We start from the raw sequence: 24998 nt of genomic DNA, 5'->3' as shown, positions 1-24998 counted from the left end.
ACCAGAGAGACAGATTTGCAAAACACAAAATATTTTCCTGCTTTGCTGTCAAAGTGCACAAACATCCCTCAAGGACACTTATACTGCTTCACTTCCTCAAACTCCAACCACTAAAAAAACCTCCCAACCCACGTTAGTGTTGAATTTTTGTTATCATAATGTGCATGGACACTGTGACCCGAAATAACTAGGTTCCCGTGTCCAGTTCAAAGAAATTATTTGTTGTAGGCATCAAATTCCACAGCCATGTTCAACATGCAACTGAAGAAGCTAAAGGCTAGAAACATCAACCCAGTATAGAGAAGAAAACAAGTCAAGGCAGAATTGTTCTCTTCATTCCCCCACTTTGTCTTCAAGATTGAATGAAAACAAAATGAGACCACTGGAGGCTTTTTTTTAATTGTCAGAATGATTTCTGATGGTTCCAAAAATAGTGTAAAATAGTGTAATTCATAATGTCCTATTGAATCTTTCTGCCATTTGTGAGGTAGTGAAACATAAAATAAAATACTCTAGCTACTGTGGAAAACTCAAAAGCCAACTAAAGAATTGTAAAAGACTAGAAAAGGCCTGGCATTAACATAAGGTATAAAGAAGACATTAAAATAGTAAAAATACATTTTATCTACAGTGTTAACACCTTTACGCCTCTGAGCAACTAACAAATTATAACTAAGAGCAAAATTTATTAAAAGGCAGCACAAACATTGAAACCTGTTCATAACAGTCATCACTAGGGCTTCTATTTTTACACAGGGGGCCACATAATGTAAATGGAAAAAGACAAACATACAGGCAGTATTTCAGTCCCGCTCTGCAACATAGCACTACAAATGGCACTGTGGGTTCTTATCTTTATTATTCTCAGGACTCAGTCATGCATTATATGCACAGCCCCACATTAGAAGTGATGTGGTGCATGGAGTGAGTGGGACATGGGATTGATGCTAGTGGTGGAGTAGTGGTTGGAGTGGATTCCTCCAGCACTCCATGACATGCAGGAGAAACATCCTGTTTCTACTCTCCCTCAAGGGATGCTCTATTCTCTCTCCCAGTGCCCTGGGCCTGTTCTACGGGCAGGGGTGAAAGGAGACAGGGACCACAGTCTTGCCTCCTATGGAGAAATGTGTGTCCTAGGAGTGCATGGAGGGAACCTAATGAAGGTCATGCAGCGAGGGTGGGGAGGTTGGGAAGCTTCTTGAGCCTTCCTGAAACCCACACAAAGGTCAGTCACAACCTGTAAGAATCTGAAAGTAGCCAGTTAGGATGGTTTTAAAGCCTCATTGTGCTAACAGAGTAGCTCAAAGGGTTGAGAGAATCTGACTGTGTGTGGTTTGGACATACAGATTTACACAACAGCAGCATAATTGTCTTCGTGTTGAAAGGCAATAGTATACAGGAAGAGAGTGCTGAAAACCCACCTATCCATTACAAAACTTCATACCCACTATCTGAGGGATCTGTAATAAACTTCAGTATTTTCCTATACTTCAAATAGGAGATACTATATTGCTGCAGTTACTTGGAGTCATAATACTGTGTTGTTCTTAATGCTTGCCAGCGCAGTTATTGAAGTGAAAGTCCGGACCTGGGAAAAGTTTGGAAAGACCATATAGAATGACTACTGGACAGCCTCAAAAGTGTTCTGGCAAACCATTTGTCGCCTTAGGAGGGGTCAGCAGGACATTGCCCAGGCTGTTCTCCACAAGGGTGGTGAAACGCTGATCGCATTTCAGAACAGATTGTTCAGAGGTGGAAGGAGCACTTTGAGGAACTTCTCAGCCCGATGGACACGCCCTCTTTTCAGGAGGAAGTGCCAGAAACCCCCGGTGGGATCAGATCTATTTCTGTTGATGAGATTGCTGTGGTGCTAAAGTGCCTCTGCAGTAGCAAGGCAGCAAGGGTGGATGCGATTCGCCCAGAGATGTTGAAATCACTGGACAAAGTTGAGGTGTCATAGTTAATGTGCCTTTGCAACGTGGCATGGAAGGCAGGTGCAGTACCTCGGGAGTGGCAAACCGGGGTGGTGCTCCCAATCTTTAAGAAAGGAGACCAGAAGGTGTGTTCCACGGGCATACACGGGGATCACATTCCTCAGCGCCCCCCGACAAAGCCTATGCAGCATGTTAGTGAAGAGGCTACGCCCATTAGCTGAACCTTATATTCAGGAGGAACAATACAGTTTCCATCCCAGACGTAGGAACAACGGACCAGCTTTTTTCTCTCTCGCAGATATGCGAGAGGTCATGGGAGTTTGCTAATCCAGTCTACCTTTGTTTTGTAGACCTGGAGAAGGCTTATGACTGCGTTCCCCAAGATGTCCTGTGGGAAGTGCTGCGGGAGTATGAGATGCTGGTGCCGCTGCTGGGCGCTATCCAGTCCCTCTATTCCCAGAGTGAGAGGTGTGCTTGCTTTCTTGATATTAAGTTGAGCTCATTCAAGGTGGGCATTGGACTCCACCAAGAGTGCATCTTGTCCCCACTCCTGTTCATGAACTTCATGGACAGTATATCGAAGTGCAGCTGAGTTGGGGAGTGTATCTAGTATGGGGACGTGGAGGTGGCACCTCTGCTGATTGCAGATGTTGTCCTTCTTGCTTCTTCAGACTCTGATCTCCAACGCGCACTCAAACACTTCACTGCTGAGTGTGAAGCGGCTGGGATGAGAATCAACACCTCCAAATAGGAGGTCATGGTTCTTTCCTGGAAGAAAAAGGATTGTTCTCTTCAGGTGAAGAGGGAGCAGCTGCCCTTAGTGAAAGGGGTCTTGTTCACGACTGATGGTAAGCAGGAGTGTGAGATTAAGTGGTGGGTTAGTGTGGTGGTGGCAGTGATGCAGGCACTGTACTAATTCGTGGTGATGAAGCAGAAGCTGAGTTTGGGATGAAGCTCTCGGTTCACAGGTCAGTTTACATCCCCATCCTCACCTATGGTCATGAACTTTGGGTAATGACCGAAAGGACGAGATTGCAGGTACAAGCAGCGGAAATGAGGTTTCTCCACAGGGTGGCTGGGCTGACTCTCTGAGATAGTGTGAGTGGTTCAGCTATTTGACAGATCCTCAGAGTAGCACCGCTACTCCGCCAGATAAAGAGGAGTCAGCTGAGTGGTTTGGCACCTGAGAAAGATGCCACCTAGTGGGTTTCCTTTGGAACTCTACTGCGCACATCCCACTGGGAGGACGCCCCGAGGCCAACCCAGGACATTCTGGAGGGACTATATCTCCTGGCTAGTCTGGGAATCTTTGGGGATCCCCCAGGAGGAGCTGGAACCTGTTGTGGAAGAAAGGGAGGTCTGGTCCTCCCTACTCTCCATGCAGCCACCGCAACCCTCACCAGGAAAAACGGCATAAAGAAGAAGAAGAAGATGATTTTATGAAACACACCCAGTGGAAAGTTTCTTGGCACATGAACAAACATATAGCAAGGAAACAAACACACTAGCCAATGCCAACTAAATCCAACCTCTTCAGCACCTGTACACTCCACCTTTGGGAAAAGATTGAGTATACAGATATACCCTCTACCAAAGGAAATTATCTGGCTCCCATAACCATAGCATCTCAGCGCAATCTTTAATGCATTTATCCACACAACACTCCAGTGAGGTAGAGAAGTACCATTTTCCCCATGGGGAACTGAGGCTCAGAGAGGCTAAGTGACTTACCAAAAGTCACACACATAGTCTGTGGCAAAGCAAGGAATTGAACCTGGGTCTCTCAAGTGCCAGGCTAGTTCCTGAACCACTTGGTCGTCCCCCTTGCCGTGCCTAGAAGCTGAACAATACATTGTATTTGTTCAACCAACAAGGGGAGTGAATTCCAGAACTGAGACCCCTCCACTGAAGGCACCCAGACTCTAGATTGCCAAAGGTCAAATCTAGGGATTTTAGCAGTTGTATCCCAGCTGATCTCAATTGCCGTGACGATACGTAGAGAGAAAGGAAGTCTCTGAGTATCCAGGAAGCAAAGAGCGCAGTACAAGGTGCTGTATTAAATCTATACCAGAAATCAGTTGGACACCAGAGCAGGCTCTGAGAACAGCTGTAATGTACTCTCTGCGCTGGTATTGCTGAATAAGATGGCAGCCACATTCCGTACTAGCTGACGCTTTTAAATAGTCTTGAAGGGCAGCCATTTAACAGCTTATCATTACATTTCAGTGCAATCCCTGTGTGTTCAGTATGAATTTTGATTTTGACATAAAACATATGAGCAACAACGATGGGCCCAAGCCTGCATTCCTTGCACATCCAAAATGCTCAGTGAAGCCATTGTGAAGATCAAGAAAGGATCTAGTCAAAGAATAAATGATGACATTGGCTTCATTGTGAGTTCTGGGTGTGACGGGAACCATTGACTGGACACCACATATATAACTAACTCTGAAGTGAGTCACAATTTCCAGGAGTTGCTTGTTGTACTAATTGTTGCACATTTCTGCAGAGATTATAGCTGTAAATGTGAAAGCAGTCAAGATTAAGATAGCTGAACAACCAAAGATAAAATCATTACAAGCATGACTGTCAGACTCAAAAGCTGCAGTTTTGAAGGCCATCTCAAAGACAGCACCTTCTTTTTCACAGGATAGCTACAGCTCTTGAAACACACATTTTCCTTGGTATCATTTATTCTTTGACCACTCATTTTTCTCATTTAGCCTTTCAAGAGGCGTTCTTTCAGAATAGCTATTGTGTACATGTTACAGTGCTGATTTATAATCATAAATTGGGTAGTTGATTTATAATAATAAGTTGGGTAGTGATTTCATTTTTTATGCATATAATGTGACTGCAGGAATGTAGCTATGTAATTTAAAATGTGGGTTTATTCATTAAAATCATGGTAAAATTCCTTATAATTATATCTTGATCTGCTGCAACAAATCAATATAACCCACAGTGCATTGCTTCCTTGTATTGTATTAGAGCATGCAGCATCAGCAAAATTGTCTTTACTGTACTTGACAGGTCATGCTCGTGACAAAGACAATACCTTTGAACCTGCTGAAGACCAAGACCCCGATCCTGCAAGCTACTCCACACTGACTTTTGACTGGACTCTGTGTGGATGCATGGCCCACCTGCATGGAGCTCCTTTGCAGGATTGGGACCCAAATGTGTAATATTGTCCATTTAAACTAAGGGGGAAAAGTTTAAAATAAGAAAACTCCCTTTGCTTTTAGTACTATAGCTTACAGAGTTCATTTCCTATTCTGACATTTTTCACCTCTTTTGAGATTTACATGGGCTGCAAGTGAAAAAGATGGCACTGTTCTAAAGGGGTGACTGACAAACATCTAAATCATTTAAGATGTTTCCATTTTTGTGACTGGAATGAGGAAATTTACATAAAAATGTGTGTATGTGCATGCATGTAGTCATGTGCACCCCCATCCTAAATTCATAAATTGTAGCTCCTAAAGATAAATAGCAGAGTCCATGATAAATACTGTTAGCGTATGCATCTTTGACTGCCTAACCTGTCCTCTGCCTTCTAATCCATCTCCCTAGAATTTGCACTAACATAGCCCTTGACTATCAAGCAGCTTCAGACAAGCTGCCATTTTAAAATATCAGTGTGCTAGAGAAATATTTCCTCATTCACTCACCAAATGTAGCATTTCACGCTCAAATGGCGTCAGCCTGAGATCCAATATGGGCAAAATTCAGTCATAGATCAGTGACAGATTTTCTAAATATAAAAAATGTCATGCCTTTAAGGCAAGGAATCTTGCAGCATCACAGGGCTAGAAACGTGAGCTTTGCATGCTGGAGAGGTGTGGGGTAAAGGTGTGATTGGCACTCAGTTGGGATGCTCTGTAAAATGTACTCATGGCTTCACAACTTGCAAGTATACTGCAGTATGCTAAATCAATGGAAAGACTCCTGGAGACTTCAGTGGGCTTTGAACTGAGCCCTCTAACACTAACATATCCTATGTTGCTCACACCCCTCAAAATATATATATTAGATGCTACACAACAGAGTTAATATTGTTAAAATACAAGCTTGCCAAATCTGCATTCAGACTACACCTACATATGCCCAACGCCATACAATCAAACAGGCGAGTCATTTCAATCTCAATCACATAAATACTCTCCTGCTCCATTAACACAACACACAATGAGCCAGGTCTCTGCCACACTTTTACTGCTTTGTGCTGCTCCAGCTTAAAGAGAAACAGGAGGTAGAATATTCCAGTGGCTCCTATGCCAACCTCTGCCAGCCACTGGCATAAGGGGAATGTATAGAGAAAAGAGTCATGATGGAGAATAACCATGCCTCAGTGATTCCTAAATGCTAGGACATCCCCTGGGGGCCATAAGCAGCCAGTCTAATGTTAGAGTGGTCCTGAGGCTGCTCCACATTTTGCCAGGAGACTATGTCATCTTTCTTGAGCAGACCTAGGTTCAAAAAGACTGGATCTGGGCTTATGAGACAATTTATAGGAATGTGACATTACTTAGCATGCCTTGGCACTATGCTCCTTCTGAAATCTTTACTAAACATTTAACAAACAATATATAAAATCATCAGCATGCATCCAACAACGTGTTCCCATTAAGGAACAATATAATGGGCCAACTTAAGTTTGGGTGAGTGGGTGAGTGGTATAAATCAGGTGGAATGATACTGAGTGATGAAGGCATATAACACCTGGCAGGGAGAATTGCTGAATCCCTTAGCTGTTTATTTCCAGACTTAATGTTTTGATTTAAAATGCAAAATTTTTGTAAAGAAAGTATAATATTTGGTGAGAGGTAGGGGGCATGTGAGTTGGAGTTCACTGAAAGACACTTTCAACCTCAACTCTCTGGTGAACAAGTTTTTGGGTTTTTTTTAGTTTGTATGGTATGTACACACACACACACACATATACACACCCTTCATTGAATGGTAATCTATTATCTTGATTCTGCAATCTGATTCATGTGGTGGACCTCGCAGTCATGTAGAGTTCCATTGACACCATTTGGAATTTTCATAGCTCAAAAGTCAATAGACATGGATCTGATTACAGGATGGGGACCTATTTGCTAAGGCACTGAAGAGGTTAATTAAATAACACAAATTATGGAATTAAAAAGCAGTCTGCACAATCTTGTTACAGGGCAGTGAGAAGATAACAGACACTGCTCTACATTAACTTCATTTGCAGTCTTGGAATTCTAATTTATTCTAGTGATATACTTAAAATTATGAGTATCTTTTATTTCAGTTCAAATTATCGGAAAGTAATCACTGCTTTTATTGCTTGTACAATGATAATAGCAGATGTTAAAATAGGGATTTTCAATAAATCAAGTAGTAGGCTAATCTTATTATAATATGTGCACTCCCTACAGAAAGACAATCCTTCAGCAAATGGTATCTATGAAAGGACAAAGTGGTAAACCAGAGTGGAAGTAATAATAAGTACAGTAAGTGCTGAATTATACTAATGCTTGCAGACATATGTCTTGTTCATGCACTGGACTTGCACCAGTTTAATTCAAATAAGTTTAAAAATGATTTAGTTAAATTTGTGTAAATCCCATGGGGATACTAATTTCAGTTTCAACCTGATTTATATTGTTTAAATCACTAAATTGAAATAATGGTGCTCACAAAAAAAGTCAAACTAAATCAGTTTAAAATCACCCCTTTAGTTAAACAAGTTCAATTGTGTATGTAGACCAAACCATAAAGAGCTGAGAAAAAATACTGTGTCCTGTTTTGTGAAAATGTTAAAGCGAAACTGAATTTGATCAACTGCAAAAGCATAGACAGCCTCCTTACCCATCAATACAATTCCTCACTGGTTGGCTCACATAAAGGGCTGATAAGTCAACAAGAGACAAGATAACTCTGCCAGAGAATGCTCCAATAAAATATTCTGTCATTGTGTCATTTGATTACTATCCATATCCATAAAAGCAAGATGGGGAGGCAAAGCCATTTTCTTCCTGCCAGCAGTCTGGAGAAGAAGGAAGGCCTTATAAAGTGCTTCAAGTAGTATTTTGCAGCATGTGCATTTTTAGGTTACTTTGAAAATTCATTTCTACTCATTCAAGAATTTAAAAATGGAAAAAGTGGTTTATTTAACTATTGTGAGTTACACATGACTATGTAACCCGAGTCTCATTGAAAGTCAATGGGACTTAGGCTCTGAAATCATTTAGGCACTTTGGAAAATTTTACCAGACATCATCACTTATTTTACACTGGGTTTTGTAAATTAATACATTATTTTTTAAAATTAGCTCTCTCTCAGCTGGGGCCTTTTCCTTCAATTTTAATGGTAAGTACTGACACTGAATTAATTTATTTCAATTCCAAATCTCTCAGGGTTATCAGAATAGATGGCAGATCTTTGGCATTCAGATGGCATCAATCCAGCATATAACTGAAATGTGGACCAACTGCAATTGTTTTTTTTAACTGAGAAGCTAGAAGACAGAAACAACTAATCATCCACACACATTTCTATATCATTTTTAGACAGCATTGGTCTCAGAATACTTAAAGGTCACAAATACTTTCGAAATATATTTATCACTGTCTTCAAAAGATAATCGGCAAAGCAAAAAATTCCCCAAGATCTGAACTGAAGACTGCAATATATATTAAGTTTGTGTAAATATAAATAGAAGGAAATGTGGAAGATTTTAATAAGATTTCTCTGTGCAGCTCATATGGGGAAAATGTGACTTTGTCAATGGATAGTGTCAAAAAAGTCTCTTAGATTTTATGTTCCATTAAAAAAAAAATCTATTATCCTTTGCCTTGAAGCACAGGAAAAAAGCAAGAGAAATACATCAATACTAATCATATAGTGCATTTCACATCCAGTACATTACTTCGGTGAAGTTGTTTAAAAAAATTGCAACACTGAACCAAACCATCTTCAGAACTGTATATGAAAGTGGTAAGATCTTGGTGTTTGATGGTGCATAATTTATATTACTAAATGCCATTAGAAGAAAGAAAATATTTTGCTCATTAACACAGAAAAGAGTCTTTTTAGCAATAAAACATTTTCTTCATTTGCACATTAAGGGCCTGATTTGGTTATCCTTACTCATATTGTGTAGTAACTGACTCTACAAGTAACCCCATTCATTACAGTGTAAGTGCTCGGTGTGACAAAGGGCATGTCTACACTGTAACTAGGCTGTGTGATTACGGCACGTGTAGATGTACACAAGCTAGCTTCACTCTAACTAGGTTCAGTGCCAATATCAGAGAAACCATGGCACCATGGACGTTAGTGCAGACTACACAAACCTTCCTGGTAAGTACCCAGGCAGCGAGCCCATCTCAGTACACAAGCTAGCTAGATTAAAGCTACCCCAACTTTGATGACCTGTGCTGTAATGACACCCCCCAATTGCAGTGCAGCCATTCCCTGAATGTTTCAGAATTGGACCCTTAGTGTTAACTGATTTTAAATATTCTTTTACTCCATGCAGAAAAAGAAATAATTCAGGTACCTTGCCTTTTCAGTGACTCCCATTTGTTGATGAACATCAATAAATTCCATAAGCTGCTTTTGTAATGCTTTCTCCTTGCCCTCAATTTGCTTAATGAAGTCGTGCTGCAAAAGATCGGATATTGTCGGGCGCTTCTCGTAATCTTTAGTCAAGCACCTGCACTGGCAGGAAAAGCAGGTGATCATTCAGGGAGCTGCACATTGTTAAGCAGTAAAGTGTAATTTTGAGTTCATTCATGCCTAAGTCACATACCTACAGCATCGTCTCATTAAATTATGCACATCTTAATCACAGCAGCCATAAACAGACATACAGAAAATTTTAATAGAATTTGGGATCAAAATATGTTAAATCACATTATTTTAAATCAGAAACATCATGCAGATTAAAGAAACTGCTGGAAAAACAGAAAATGTTCAAATGATATTAGTTCTAATTTCATTGTGGCTTCTCAATAGGACACTCAAATTGACACTAGGTATATAAACTGAGAATGTAAATGCTGGCTACCTCAGGGTTAAAAAGGCATCTGATCTTTAGGAAAGTTTGGATCCCGATTGAGAGCTCAGTCCCATCCCCAGTGCTGACTTGAATGCCCAAGTACAAGTTAAGGACGTAATATTTAGGTGCCTATCCTTGAAAATTGGATTCCCGATGAATTATAAATAGAATTTATATTCTAAATAGCAGATACTAAGGGAAAGAATATATCATACTGTTCATCACTTTCTTTACAAAGCTTTCAAAAGTGACTTCAGATGCAACAGAACCAGCATGGTTCCACTGGAGAGAAATGGGAAGGATTTGTGAAGCCATACAGTCCCGTTCTAGATATGCTCCCTGCACATCATTATGTAGCAAGATTAGGAGGTAGGGCCAGCTGGAAGAGAAATGAGAATGGGGTCAATGGATCTGCTGTTATACACAGAGCTAGAGGGGCTACTCCCAGCTCGGCAGAGCTACATGGCCATGCCCCCATCAGTGGCTGTCATTGGTGACAGGGTTTAGCCCTTAATGGATTCCTTTTCAGGGTCACTAGAACTTAAAGAAATATTTTACTTTAAAATTGTAGGCAACTGTTAATTTATGGGATAAACCCAGAAATCTTGAAATCATATTTTAACAATTATTATAGATAAGACCTTTCAAACGTATGTCACTGCTTCAAAATCCTGGCCCCACTGACTTCAAATCTCCCACTGACTTTAGTGGGGCCAGATTTCACTCCAGGTCTTTTGTAGATGCTAATTCATTACTGCATCACTCTTTGGTGTCTATGTGAAATAAGTTGGCGGTCTGAGGCCAGTTACTTCAGGATATACCCAAATCCACCACCACTGTATTGAAGAGAGGTTGGGAGGGAGAGGAAGCTTAAAGAAATGTACAAATCATCCTTTCGTACATATCAACTACAAAGTCATAAAAAAGGTTTATATTTCTGGGGCAGATCCTCAGCTGGTAAAAACTGGTGAAGCTCTGTTGACTTCATCTGAGCTGTGCTGATCTGCACCTCAAAATTCTTTTAATTATTTGTTTGTTTGTTTTTTTCAAAAATTTGCTTAACAAAAAGTATGTTAATATGGCACAGTGATCTGGTTAATTAAGAGGCCATATAAGCCCAAGATAGGAGTCCCTTCGAACGAGAGAGAGAGAGAACGCATGCACACACAACACCAGAATAGTCAATAGCTGAGCGGCTAGGGTACTCAGCTGGGGCGTGAGAGACCCCAGTTCAAGTTCCTTCTCTGAAAAGGTTTGTGGAATCAGCATTTTCCAACCAAAAACTGTCTTTCAAAAAATTCTCAACTAGCTCTACTCTCCATCCATCAGATTAAACTATTCAACCAGCCATTTAATAATACCAGGGCCAAATTCTGTCTGTTCTCAGTTACACCTCTACAGTTAAACGCCGACAGTTCCACTGAATGTGTTTTTGTAAGTGTAACTGAGGAACTAACAATAGCCAGTAGGTGTTCCACAGCTGATGAGAACAGCATATGGTCCCAAATAACGAACAATGAATTACACTGGAAATCCTATAGAACTGATGTAAGTCTCACTCAGACCAAACTCACCCTGATTCATGTTAATAATGTGTTTAAAAAACAGCAGTCAGACTGCTACTGGGATTGTCACCTGCAACCTGAGTTTGCAGGAAGCTTAATATAAAACTATATTGTTTATATATTTACATATAAAAAGAGGAATGTATACAAAACAAGTTTACTATAATAAATAATGTGGGGTAACAAGGAAGAAACATAATTATAGTGACAGATTTCCAGACAGAATACAAAGATGTAATATGTTAACTACATTTATGCACATATCTTATGTACACATGTTGTTCAGTCAAAAGGATCTCAATTATTACTCACTTGTTAATAAAGTCATTGAATTCAGATGACCATAGCTCCGGTTGGTGTAATGTTGGAGGTGGATTTCTGCAAAGGTCAGTATTATGATAAGTTAACATGTACACCCTTGACAAAAACAACATAAGAAGGCAGGCTGAGTAATGAGTTTTGGAAGAGCTATTGAAAAAAATATTGATTTCCACTGGTTAAAGGAGCATTGTGTAGACAATATAATACTTCATTAACCTCCTACTTTACATAACTAACAAAGCATCAAGGAGATCTACTAAATATAACCAAGAATTGCTGTCATTTTTCAAGCATGTCAATAAAAGTAAATGAAACTAATGACCTATTAATCACTATTTGTATACTGTGACAGAACCCTGGTTTCCTTCAAAGCATGAGGCAATTGTTTTTTTCTTTTTAAATAAGAGTACTTTAAGGAATTCTATCTTAAATTTCACAAAAAGTGTCATGGTTTCATTGCATTAACCAGCCCATTAACAAAGTATCAAAATTAATGAACACTATTATTATCTATTTGTGATTCATTAAGGTATCAAATGCCAGCTAATGTCAGACCTGGTGTAAACAGGTACCACTCCTTTGCTGTCAACGGAATGCTTACTGGAGGTTTGAATTTGGCTCAGAATGTTTTGAATTGGCCTTTTTCCTTTGAAATAAAATGTACCTTTTCTATATAAAATATCCAATGATGCAAAAAGAAATCACATAAAAATGAGGTTGTTTTTCAAAACAGTGCTATACCCACTAGGCAATGCTGCCTCCCCTTTGGTAGGAGGAACTTGTAGGCTTCACAAATCAAAGGGCAAATCTGGTAAACTTTGCTAACTCTAACAACGGTACTCTTCTCTCACCCACGAAATTCTCAATCTGTGCGTCTTTAACGGCCATGTCAAAGACACAAGTGCCAACTAGCATGTAACTAAACTGATGTACCATCCTCTTTTCCTCAGACTCCCATTTCAGTGAGTTTCTCCATTTCAGTCCTGCTTTGAGCAGTGGGTTGGACCAGATGACTTCCTGAGATCCCTTCCACCCTAATATTCTATGATTCTATAACAAAAAGAGTTTGAAGTGGGCTTAGATTTTACAGTCACTCAAGAGGAGGGTGAGGTTGCCCAGTATCTTGGGTTCTTTAAGACAGTAGTTCCTCAGAATACAGCGTGAGGACAAGTCATTGTGGGTGCTTCAATCCTAAACCTCAAAGCAATCACCTTCAGAAGGAGTGCTGGCTGCATGCAGCGTGTGTGGACAGCAGTGTTGAAACAGGAAGGAGTTGGGCTTGGGTAGGAAAAATGTATGACTAGGGGACCTTTATTCCATTGCAGGGGTGGTGGTGGTGATGGAACCTCACAAGACATTTGAGAAGAAGAGTTAGCCACATGCTGTTCTGGCCTGTTTGTAGTAATCAGACTCAGATCTCAATCTCAGATCATTTTTTGTAGCAGCACATACAGGACTTGACTGAGTCCTGTGTCCCTTCAGCATGGGGCAGCAGAACTATCCCTGCAGACGAAATGCATGCTGAAATCTGACAAAGGTGGATTCAGTGGCCACAATCAGTCTTGCACTCCGGGAGACTAGTATATGCTTAAGGCACATTGTCTCCAGAAAATATTTCTGGGACAGTGTGCTTCTGTACTGCTCCCTGGACAGAATTAGTTCTTGATATTCAGTTGTCAGATATAAAGGTACCCAAGTTTGGAGGGGGTAGGAGAAAGTCATGGGGATTAGACTAATATGGTGAGAAATAAGGGTATGAAGACATTACCTTGGTATTTTGAAAAGCGCTCTCATAGGATGCAAGTCAGCAAGAGGTGGATCTCCATCTCCTAGCTCTATGGCAGTGATACCCAGTGACCATGCATCACATCTGGCATCGTAGGAGCTGTCCAGCTGCTGCTCACATGCAATCACCTGTTAGAGGAATACAGTTTTTCAGCTCATATTGTTCATTTTTGAAAATTTTCGTAAGTATCTAAACTGAAAAGCACAGCAATCTGAACCGCCATAGGGTGAGAAACTTGCTGCAATAGATAAACTAGAATATATTGAAATATCAGCATTTAAATTACATTTAGCATAGTCAAGTCTCCTGCTGGTGCCTGTCATGTTGCAGAAAAGCAGTGCTGGAATCAGAGAGAGGAAACTAATGGTTACATCATACCCCTGCTTCTCAGTTCTGCTATAGGAGTTGAAGGGAGAATACTTACCTACCTACCTATACACCATGCCACATTGGCACCTGAGTATTAAAGGAATGTAGCAGCACACCAAAACTTGGAGTCCAATATGGCTCTGCCTTACGGCCCCATCATACCCATTTGGAACTGCAATGGCATGAACCTCCTCCCTTCCTAGAGACCCAGCAGCAGTGGTAGACGGTCTCTTTCTGTTGCACTCTTCCCAGGACTGGCTGCAGGATTCCCCTATGGAACAGAAGAGATGGTCCCTCTTCCCCTTAGAGAACCAAGGGCAGAAAGATTTCCTCCGAACCTATCCTCTGGCTGCTGGGATATCTGTTTGGATGGGTTGGTGGGTGGACTGGGTCCACTGTACTATTCTCTTCTTGTCATGCTCAAAGTCCTCTGTTCAGGTGATGTTAGCAGGGTCACCCAAAGGAATGGATCTTGGAGATAATATCCCACTGAGAAGAATGTGACAGTTCAGACTTTTCAGAACGGTTGTTTCAGACTTTCTGCAGACTCAGGCAGACAATGCATTGGTTTTCTTCACAGCTGTAAGGGCTAGAAATTTCCTTTTTTAAAAAAATGAAAGCTGAAGTGACACCAGGAGCTGAGCCCCTAAGAATGGGCACATCATACCTATGTCTTCCATTCTTCACTTCCCCCATTTTGAGTACTGCAGAAAAAAAAAAACATACTTTCTGTCTCTGGTAAGATTACAGTCCAGTAAAACAGGGTCTAAAGCAGTTTCCCTTTTGCTTGCATTTATTTATTTTAAAAATGACTTTCATAACCCCTGTGGGGTCATGTGCATTTGACAAAAATAATATAAAATATGTTGCTCACATTCAATAGAACTTAAAGACTACCCCAGAATTTTATAACAATACATTGTCCCAATACTCCGGTCTTGAGCATATTGGTTTATCAGCAGAAGAACTTCACTGCCTGAACTCTAAAACACCTTGTTTAATATTAATAAACACAGAGTGCCCCATGCTTCCTCTGCATCTGCACATAGAGCCTGAGCCTGCGGAAGAGCAGAATTCTGCCTTTGGAGCATGCATCTCCTTTCCAGCACCTCATGGAAGCTGCTTCGTAGAATCCTGCTCTGTAGAGCTGAAGGAAACAGAGCAGAAGCCAGTTTGGCTCCTCCAGATTCTTCCACCCCAAGCCTGTGAGGAAAAGCAGTGGAAGCCAAAAGTTGTATTAAAGGGCACTGTTTCCTTCTGCTCTCTGGAACCCCTTTTTAAGGAGAGTCCTGGTCAGCTGCAATAAGGAGAATCCCTGGAAGCCACGTTTGCTGCAGGAAATGCGTTTAGAATGGCAGAGTTTTGGCAAGGGGTGTCTATGTGGATGACTCTTGCCTCCTGAAAATGCCAAAACCTATGCAGATGTCAGGTGATCTGAGGGGTAAGATGGTGGAGCGCCAGACTACTTCTGTAGAGGGGAAGCAAATCATGTCCTACACCAGAGAGAAGAATTTGGAAGAAACTCAGCAAGGTCATACTTGTAAAGTTTTTGTTCCTTTGTGTGAGTTATTCCTGTGTGGGGGACAATGGCACCATGCAGCTCTTCCTTTGCAATGAAACCAGCATCAAAGAAGAAATTTGGTTCACAGTGTGTCCCACTGGTCCTCCATTCTGCCAGTTTCACGCAGAAATAATTTCTTAATAAATGGCTGCCGTTAGCAGCACATTCAGAAATGCCAATTTTAATTTAAAACTTTATTTTCAAATCCATTTCAGCTAATTCACAATGACAGATGAGTTGGGAAACTTCAGCTAATTAGTTACTGGTCTGAACAAAGAAAGTACAGTTTTTTCCTATAAATAATGTAATTGCATATACTATAAAACATTTTTATTTTCTTGCAAAAAATGTTTTGCTGCATATACGTATTTAACAAACTTAATTTATTCTATTGGAGTTTCTAATATCCATTTGTATACTTACTCTAGATTTAAAAAGTAATCAAAATTATGACTAAGCTTCAAATATATATAATTCATTTTTACTTATTCATGCTAATTTTTTGTTTCTGTGGCTATTAATTAAAAATGTGCTGTATTAAAAGCCTCCAGAGCAGTGAGATACACAAATAAAATACATAAGATCAAGAAAGTAACCTTCTATTTAGTTCACTTCTGCTGTAAAAATCTACAATATTGAAAAAAGATCACACAGTTCTCAGTCTCAGACTTTAAAAATAGTCTTGCTGGCCTGGCATCTAAAATTAGAGGATTGAAGTCACTATATAACCATGGGCTCTTTCAGCCCCCGGGAAGAAGCTGATTCCAGAACATGCTTTCTCCTCCAAGCAACAAATGATCTACACAGTTCTTCTTGCTCTTACTTCATAGTTTTAAAATAAATACATTTGAATTAATATTGCATGAAAGTAAAACAGCTAAAAGAAAATGCAAGCATTTTAAGACTACAGGGTAAAAGGCTTTTCCAGCTGACATTTCCATTCAGTTTGCTAAAACTACTAAAATCAAAGGGAAGAGGCAGAGAAGCAGAGAGACAGACAAAAGCAATTTGGAAAAGAGGTAAAGACAAAATGTTTTCAAATGTTATCTAACCTCTGGAGCCATCCAAAAAGGGGTGCCCACAGATGTGTTCCGACGGAGCCGAGTGCTGGTCAGCTGTGCAGACACACCTAAAGGAACACAGGGAAGCAATTTTCAGAGTGGAAGTTACTTTGGTTTAAATTCCATCTGGATTGTGCCGTCACCACCTCATCCTGAGAATGTGGATGTTAAGGATTTTTCCCTTCAAAAGCTCAGTCGTATCTTTCCAATTGCCCGTAAATGAGTACTAAACTCTCAGTCCTTCTGTGAGGTGTTGAACATCTCCCACTTCCAGTGACTTCATTGGGAGCAGCAGTTAGCTCTAAATGAGGCTTTTATAAGTAATCTGACTGCATTTTTAATGACTAATTACAGTATTTTGATGTCCTTTTTAGGAGAAGGAAACCACAAACATTACTTGGAGAAGTAATTTTTTAAAAATATACTGCACCCTTTAGTGCACGTTATTTCTTTTAGAGCTACAGTACTGACACTGGTACATCTTTGTTTTATGATTTATTTAGAGACTTATCGCAGGCTCTTAGCTGGCCCTCCAACATTGAAAATATAACCATAACCATAGAAACAACAATAAGTAAGTAGGTATGGGGTAAGAGGGAAGGTCCTTTCATGGATCAATAACTGGTTAAAAGATAGGAAGGAAAGGGTAGGAGTAAAACAGTTTTCACAGTGCAGAGTGGTAAATAGTAGGGTCCCCCAAGGATCTGTTCTAGAACCAGTGCTGTTCAACATATTCATAAATGAGCTGTAAAAAGAGGTAAACAGTGAGAGGGCAAAGTTGGCAGACAATACAAAATTATTCAAAACAGTTAATTCCACAGCTAACTGTGATGAGTTAGAAAGGAATCTTGCAAAACAGGGTGACTGGGCAACAAAATGGTAGATTAAATTCAATGTTGATAAATGCAAAGTAATCCACATTGCAAAACAGAATCCCAATGATAAAAATGATGGGATCTAAATTAGCTGTTACCATTCCAGAAAGAGATCTTGGAGTCATCGTGGATAATTCTCTGAAAGCATCTGCTCAATGTGCTGCAGCAGTCAAAAAAGCTAACAGAATGTTGGGAACCATTAGGAAAGGGCTAGGTCAGTGGTTCCCAACCTTTTTGACTCGAGGACCACAAATATCATTTTTACAACCCTGAAGGGCCACCAGTCTATCAACTCAGAAAAAAATGTATTGGCATATACACCATTAAGGACTACAAATCACTATATATTTAAAGTAAATATTTTGATACTAAGTGCAGGACAACAGGAAGGCACTGATTTTTAGAGTCCTGCCCCTCCTCAGGGATGGTGGGTCCTGGCTGCTTCGCCAGCAGCCTCCCCCCACTCCCCTACTGCAGCCAAACAGAAAGAGTTCAGTGAGGAGGTTGTCTCCCTCCTTCCTGATCTCCTGTCCCCTGGGCTGCAGCAGGGGAAGTGCACATGTCCTGTAGCCCTGTGCGCTCCAACAGGGTCCCTGGGCAGTGGCTTCCTTCTGCAGCCAGGTGGATGGCAGATCAGTGCTTCCCTCCCTCTGGCTCCAGCAAGGACCCCAGCGCCTATGGACCCAGGCAGAGCGCTTTGCCATGCTCCCTGCTACAGCCAGAGGGAGGGGAGCACTGATCTCCCAACCCCTTAGCTGCAGCAGAGCCTGCACCAGTCTTGCAGCCCCACAGCAACGTGCTCCGCCTGGGTCCCTAGGCAAGCAGAAGGAGAGCGGCGGGCCACTTTGAAAGACCCCCAGGTCCACTTTTGGCCCACGGGTCAGGGGTTGGGAACCACTAGGCTAGATACTAAGATGGAAAATATCATAATGCCACTATCTAAATCCACGGTAGGCTCACACCTTGAATACAGCATGCAGTTCTGGTCAACCCATTTCACAAAAGATATATTAGATTTGAAAAAAATACAGCAAAGGGCAACAAAAATGATTAGTGCTATGGAACAGCTTCCATGTGAGGAGAAATAAAAAAGACTGGGATGGTTCTGCTTAGAAAAGAGATGACTAAGGAGGGATATATATGATAGAGGTCTACAAAATCATGAATGGTGTGGAGACAGTGAATAAAGAAGTGTTATTTAACCCTTCACATAACACAAGAACCAGGGGTCACCCACTGAAATCAATATGCAGCAGATTTAATACAAACAAAAGAAAGAACTGCTGCACACTTTGCATAGTCAACTTGTTGGAACTAGTTACCAGGGTATGTTGAGAAGAGCAAATGTATAACTGGGTTCAAAAGGGAGTTAGACAAATTCTTGGAGAACAGGTCCATCAATGGCTATTAGCCAAGATGGTCAGGGATGCAACCCCATGCTCTGGGTGACCCTAAAGCTCTGACTGTCAAAAGATGGGACCGGATGACAGGGGGTGGCTCACTTGATAACTGCCCTGTTCTATTCATTGCCTCTGAAAGCATTTGGCACTGGCTACTGTGGGAAGACAGGGTACTGGGGTAGATGGACCATTGGTTTGACCCAGAATGGCCACTCTTTATGTTCTTAAACAAAAAAACCCCCCAATGAATCAACAAGAAATGGTTACAAAACCTAAATCTCCATATCCTTCATCCAGCCCAAAATCTCCCCTGTTAAAAATGGACTTGTAGAATGAGCTGAAGATCAGCAAATCCAGGCTACTTCCCACCAAGGTATGGGGAGTGAATTCCAAAATCATGGGCTTTTCATAGGGTCTGATCAAGAGCCCACTGAAGTCAAGTATCTTCCAGTTGACCACAATGGATTTTATTTCAGGACCATGGAGTATGTCCTGTCAGCAGCTCCCTCTCTTATAAAACAAGGGAGCTCTAGATCAGTGTTTCTCAGATGTAGCCACCATGGGGTTTCCTGTGGCCATGACAGCCTCCTGGGCAGAAACAGGGAAGGCGGCAAAGCAGCTGCCCCTCCCTGCAGAGCCCAGGTGATCCGATGGAGGACTTCAGCCCCCCTCACCTGAGTCAGTCCACCTCTCCCCGCCCCACCAGCTTCAGCTGGAGGCTCCAGTAGCGAGCTTTAGCCCCCTTCCCCTGCTTTAACCAGAGGCTCCAGTGGTGGGCTTCAGTGCCTGCTTCCCCCCCCCCCCACTTCAGCTGCAGGGCTCAGGGGTGGGCATAACTCCCCCTTCCCCCTTCAGCATTGGGGCTCTGGCAGTGGGCTCTGTGCTTCAGCCCTCCCCCCCCCCCCCCCCAACCACAGCTTCAGCTACAGGGCTCTGGGCTTCAGCTTCTCTCCAACACTAGCTGCAGCTGCAGGGCTCCAGCTCTGGGCTTCAGAAGGGCTAGCCTTACTGGGGGCTGTAGTCAAGAGGCAAGGAGCGGGGTGAGCCTGAGGTGCAAGGCTGAGGAAGGGAGCTCAGGGAAATGGGGGGGGAAGCAGCAGGGTCTGGGTGGTTGACGGGGGGCTGAAGGAGGTAGCAGAGGCCCAAGGGGAGTGGTGAGGAGGCAGTGGGGGCCAGAAGCTATGGGTGGGGGCCTGGAGGAGGCAGCGGGGGTCAGGGGCACCAAAATACAACTGTATATTATTTTTATTATTGAGTCTGAAAAAAACACTACATAAATAAACCACAATGATTTGGACATGTATATGTGCATATTTATTTGTTTTTCCTAAAGTTAATTAAATATTTTAGGAAAATTTGTCAAAGCGGCCACCAGCAAGAGTTGGTGGCCATATTCCGAGGCCACCAACATTTTTGTTGTGAGAACCACTGCTCTAGATTGAATGCCTCTACTAGTCACAACAGAAGCCATATCACATGTGGGGAAAGTTAGTCTATAGGTAGGTAGATCCCAAGTCATTTATGACTTTAGAAGTCAAAAATATCACCATAAGTTCCACCCAGAAACCAGTAGGTGCAGATCCTGAAGTGTTGGTGTCATGTCTGGTAATTGTGCACTTAATAGGTGGGCTGCCACATTTTGCACTTGCTTCAGCTTCTGAACAAATGTAAAGGACACTCTTCTTTAGACTATAGGTGACAAAAGCCTGGTAACAAGGTCTACATTCAGGAGCAGAGGCTGCAAGCTCCTGGCCAAAATCTGACATGGTGACTGATAATCAAAGTCTAATAGTAGTATGGAACCTAACCAGAACTCCCACACTGTGAACTTTGAACTTTGTTAATAAATGATGAATGCTTATCCTCAGTCAGAAGGGGCCAGATCCTCTGGTTACTTCATTCAACCAGCCACAATTCCCTCAGGCTCAGCTAGGTTGATCCTCAACCAACTCATTTTCATCACTGGCCCAGTCTTGCCTAGACATCGAGAGAGACTTTTAATCACATGCTCTGGGCTGGAAAAGATGTAACAATAAGGAGGGATAGCTTTAGCCTCTCTCTCCTCATGAATTCTCCTATAATCCTCAGATACACATCGAATAAAAGGAGTGACAGCACAGAACCCTGATGGTAATCCGTGAAAGCACTCTCAGGGCACAGGAGCAGTTATATTACCCCATGGGATTTCTCAATGCAAAAGGAATGAAACTTCCTGGATGAGCTGGCCAGAAAATGGGAATTTTTCTGGTGGAAATTTCACACGAAAAATTCCCATTTAAAAACTTCTCATTGGGAAACAACAGTTTTCTCATAGGAAAGTATAAAAAATTAAGTAAGTGTGGAAAAAACTCCCTCCGCACTCCATTTTCTTACTGTTTTCCAACTTTTGCCACCCACATTTCACAATTTGTTACTGTTATCCAACTGGAAGAAAGTCAGATTGTTACTTTGTGTTATTTTCTCTCATTTAAAGAGAAAGTTAAAAGAGAAGGAAAGTGTTACCTTTAAAAGTAAAAGTGTTTTTTTTCCCTCTCTCTCTCCCTCCCTCCCTCAAAAAATTTCCCCAAGTTTTTGGGAGAGGTATGAGGAGGAAGAAGGGGGAGGTAGATAGAGAAAACTGAGAGAAGAAGGGCATATCTCCACAAATCAAAATGAAAAATGTCAACAGTACAAAATCATTTTTCTCCAAAAATGTTCATTTTGATTTTTTTTCACAGAAACCCCATTTTTTAACAAAAAATGTTTGTCAAAAAATGTTGACCAGCTCTACCACCTGAGATCAGCCCTTTCCATGCTAAGGTGAATTTGATTTGTCAGCTGCCTTCCAAACTGTGGATCATCAGGTACTATTGTCACCTCTGATCCTCCAAGGGTCTACTGGATAGACCTGGCCAACACTCTGAATTTTGCGTGGGTGAGAAATTCTAGTATTTCAAAATCTAGTTTCATTTTGAATTGGAACAAAACCAACATTTTTAAAATTTCATTTTGAAAACACCAGCACATTGTGTTTTGGAAACAAAATTTGCTCCTCAGGACCAGCTGCTGCTGAGTGATATTGACATTTCATCAGTTCTGCCAGAGCTTCCAGGCTCCTGGCTTCATGATGCAGTTGCCCTGGAGCTGTGGACTGTGGAAGCCCAGGGTACTTGGTCCAAGGGCAGTCCACATGGCAGTGCTACCTCATAGCCACAAACTCTAGAAGCCTGGGGTCCCTGACCCCAGGGCAGTTCACATAGCAGGGCTCCCCAACAGCTTGCCAGGCAAGCTTGCAGGGAACCAGACAGGATTCTGATGGAATACTTGCCTGGCAGACAGGGAACCACTTGAATCCTGCCTGTGATTCAGCGAGAGTTCATCAAATCGGACTCATTTTCTTGAGAAATTTTGGGTTCAACGGACTGGCATTTTCCAAAAAAACAGAGTTCCACTGAAAAAATTCTAACTAGCTCTATTGCAGGCATCTCAACAGCACCTCATGATGCATGATATCAAAGGTAGCTGATAAATTGAATCATGGCAGCATGAACCATTTACCCAAAACCAAGAGATGCAAGAAGCGCAGTTTTGTGTTTACTCAGGACAGAACCCCAACTGGCAAGGGTAAAGGAAGTCAGATGCTTCAATACATTGTGAGAGTTCTCTGACAACAACTGTTTCCATAATCTTAACCAAAATTGGAATATCAGATACTGGTCAATCAATACTGGATGGCCTGTCAGTGTCTGGGGATGGCTCTTTGAACAGACGCTGAACATATGTTTCTTTTCAACCATTGGTATCCCACTAACCGCACTGGCAATCTCCATCAGCAATGAATTCAGTTCTTTCCCAATGGCCTTAATCGACCATGAAGGAAAATGGATCCAAAGCCAAGGTTATGGTATTAAATTCTCTGGAAACATCCAGAAATTCAGTGAACAAGACTGGCTAAAACAAGCAGAGATAACTTAGCTTTTGTTCTTTTCAAATATTGCCTGTTCTGAATCCACTTGATTTTATCCATAAGAAAAGAAGCAGTTTTCTCATAATGGCAGCAATTCACATCAGCAACTGAGTGGAAGTAGTGGGTGTCCAATACTCAGAGCAAATCTGCAGGCTGAGACTTTGTAGATGCTATGGTGGAGGGGGAAGACATTTGACAGGAGATTATCTGGTTTTACTTTGAATGCATGTACTCAAATCTGATTCACGGCACAACTATACTTGTCCATCATATAAAAGTCACTTTGCATAGATGCTAAAAATAAGGCTGCATTAAAACGCCTTCCTGGTAAATCAGCCTGTTATTTTAAAAGAAACACATCCAAAATCCTTATATTTGTAGTTGCCTCTATCTATTTTACTGTGTGTGATGAAGAGTGAAACCTGCTCTTTCTCCAGCAGAGCCATTATGACTCTTTTGTATAGTGGTGAGCAGGATGAGGAGAGTCATAACATGGCCTCCACATTCTTTGCATACCATAGACTTCTGCTGTGCAGGAGCTTCATCCCTGCTGCTACAGAGGGGAGTCTTGGGACCAGGCTCTGGCCCATAGATCTATGACTACATGAAGCCTCCAGCAAAACACACTGCAGAGTTGGTGTGCAGCAACCACAGATGCTACTACAGCCCAAAAGCTGTATTAGTGCCCATGCAATGACTGTGCTACCTTAGGGTTGGGGAGGAGGAGGAGATTTCTGTCCCTTCGCTATCACAGGGGAGTTCCATGGTGGTTAACCTCTTTTACTCAGGCTTGGCACAGGGACCAGGATTTGAACCTAAAGGCAAAAGTAAGGAAGTAATTGAGATTTAATATTATTTCACTGTCAGGTTTTATAAATAATCATACCTTTCTACATTGATAAGGAGCTAACAAAAGAAATGTTAAATATGCAAAATCTGCTCAGCCTAAGTTTAGTTTCTCCTCACTGAATAGTAATAATTAAGAGAATCCAAGTATTTCTTCTTTTTCCTGTTATTTATTTTTAACTTCCATAAAAAGCTGATTTAATTTGAACTGTTCATCACTATTTTCTTTAGGCTGATTTTTTTATACTGTTTTGCTCTTGGCAGTAAGCTGGCATATCGGATTATGGAGTGTAAGTCTTATGACAAATGATATTTCTTTGGGCTCTTTCTGCACATAGGGGAAAGATGATGTCATGCCACAGTAGGCAACATTTCTTCCAGCACTTCAGCAACTAATCAAGCGTAAAGCTAGCCAGCTTTTTTTTAACTTGGACATTTTCTAACAACATTTTAGGTTTTTTTTTCTTTACTACTGCTGTAATGAAAACTGGACCAAATATCACAGAATCGTAGGACTGGAAGGGACCTTGAGAGATCTTCTAGTCTAGTCCCCTGCACTCAAGGCAGGACCAAGCATAATCTAGACCAGCCCTGACGTGTCCATCCAACCTGCTCTTAAAAATCTCCAATGATGGAGATTCCACCACCTCCCTAGGCAATTTATTTCAGTGCTTAACTACCCTGACAGTTAAGAAGTTTTTCCTAATGTCCAACCTAAACTGCCCTTGCTGCAATCTAAACCAACTTCCTCTTGTCCTGTCTCAGAGGTTAATGAGAACAATTTTTATCCCTCCTCTTTGTAACAACCTTTTATGTACTTGAAAACTATTATCATGTCCCTCTTCAGTTTTCTCTTCTCCACACTAAACAAACCCAGTTTTTTCAATCTTCCCTCATATGTCATGTTTTCTAGACCTTTAATTATTTTTGTTGCTTTTCTCTAGACTTTTTCCAATTTGTCCACATCTTTCCTGAAATGTGGTGCCCAGAACTGGACACAATACTCCAGTTGAGGACTAATCCGCATAGAGTAGAGTAGAAGAATTACTTCTCGTGTCTTGCTTACAACATCCTGCTAATACATCCCAGAATGATGTCTGCTTTTTTGGCAACCATGTGACACTGTTGACCCACATTTAGCTTGTGATCCACTATGACCCCAGATCCCTTTCTGCAATACTCCTTCCTAGTCAGTCATTTCCCATTTCGTATATGTACAATTGATTTTTGCTTCCTAAGTGGAGTACTTTGCATTTGTCCTTATTGAATTTCATCCTATTTACTTCAGATGA

General features: G+C 41.4%; 1 protein-coding gene across 3 annotated transcripts in view; it reads right to left on the bottom strand.

Annotated features, from left to right (window-relative positions):
• Window positions 1–24998, bottom strand: part of MYO3A (myosin IIIA) — a 175805-nt gene that overhangs the window by 86810 nt on the left and 63997 nt on the right. For 2 of the 3 annotated variants that reach the window (XM_067562385.1, XM_067562386.1), the window contains exons 1-4: window positions 16631–16765; window positions 13631–13776; window positions 11854–11919; window positions 9476–9631 (exon numbers count right to left, since the gene is read on the bottom strand). In XM_067562385.1, coding sequence (XP_067418486.1) covers window positions 9476–9631; window positions 11854–11919; window positions 13631–13776; window positions 16631–16642 — 380 coding nt within the window. In that variant the 5' untranslated portion in view covers window positions 16643–16765. Of the gene's footprint in view, window positions 1–9475; window positions 9632–11853; window positions 11920–13630; window positions 13777–16630; window positions 16766–24998 lie in introns of those variants that run through there. The other variant, XM_067562387.1, reaches the window with a different exon arrangement.

This window comes from Emydura macquarii, unplaced genomic scaffold, assembly GCF_026122565.2.
Source record: "Emydura macquarii macquarii isolate MOO-44397 ecotype Brisbane River unplaced genomic scaffold, CSIRO-AGI_Emac_v2 contig_2422, whole genome shotgun sequence".
Taxonomy (NCBI): domain Eukaryota; kingdom Metazoa; phylum Chordata; order Testudines; family Chelidae; genus Emydura; species Emydura macquarii.
This window is presented reverse-complemented; position numbering and strand designations above follow the sequence as displayed.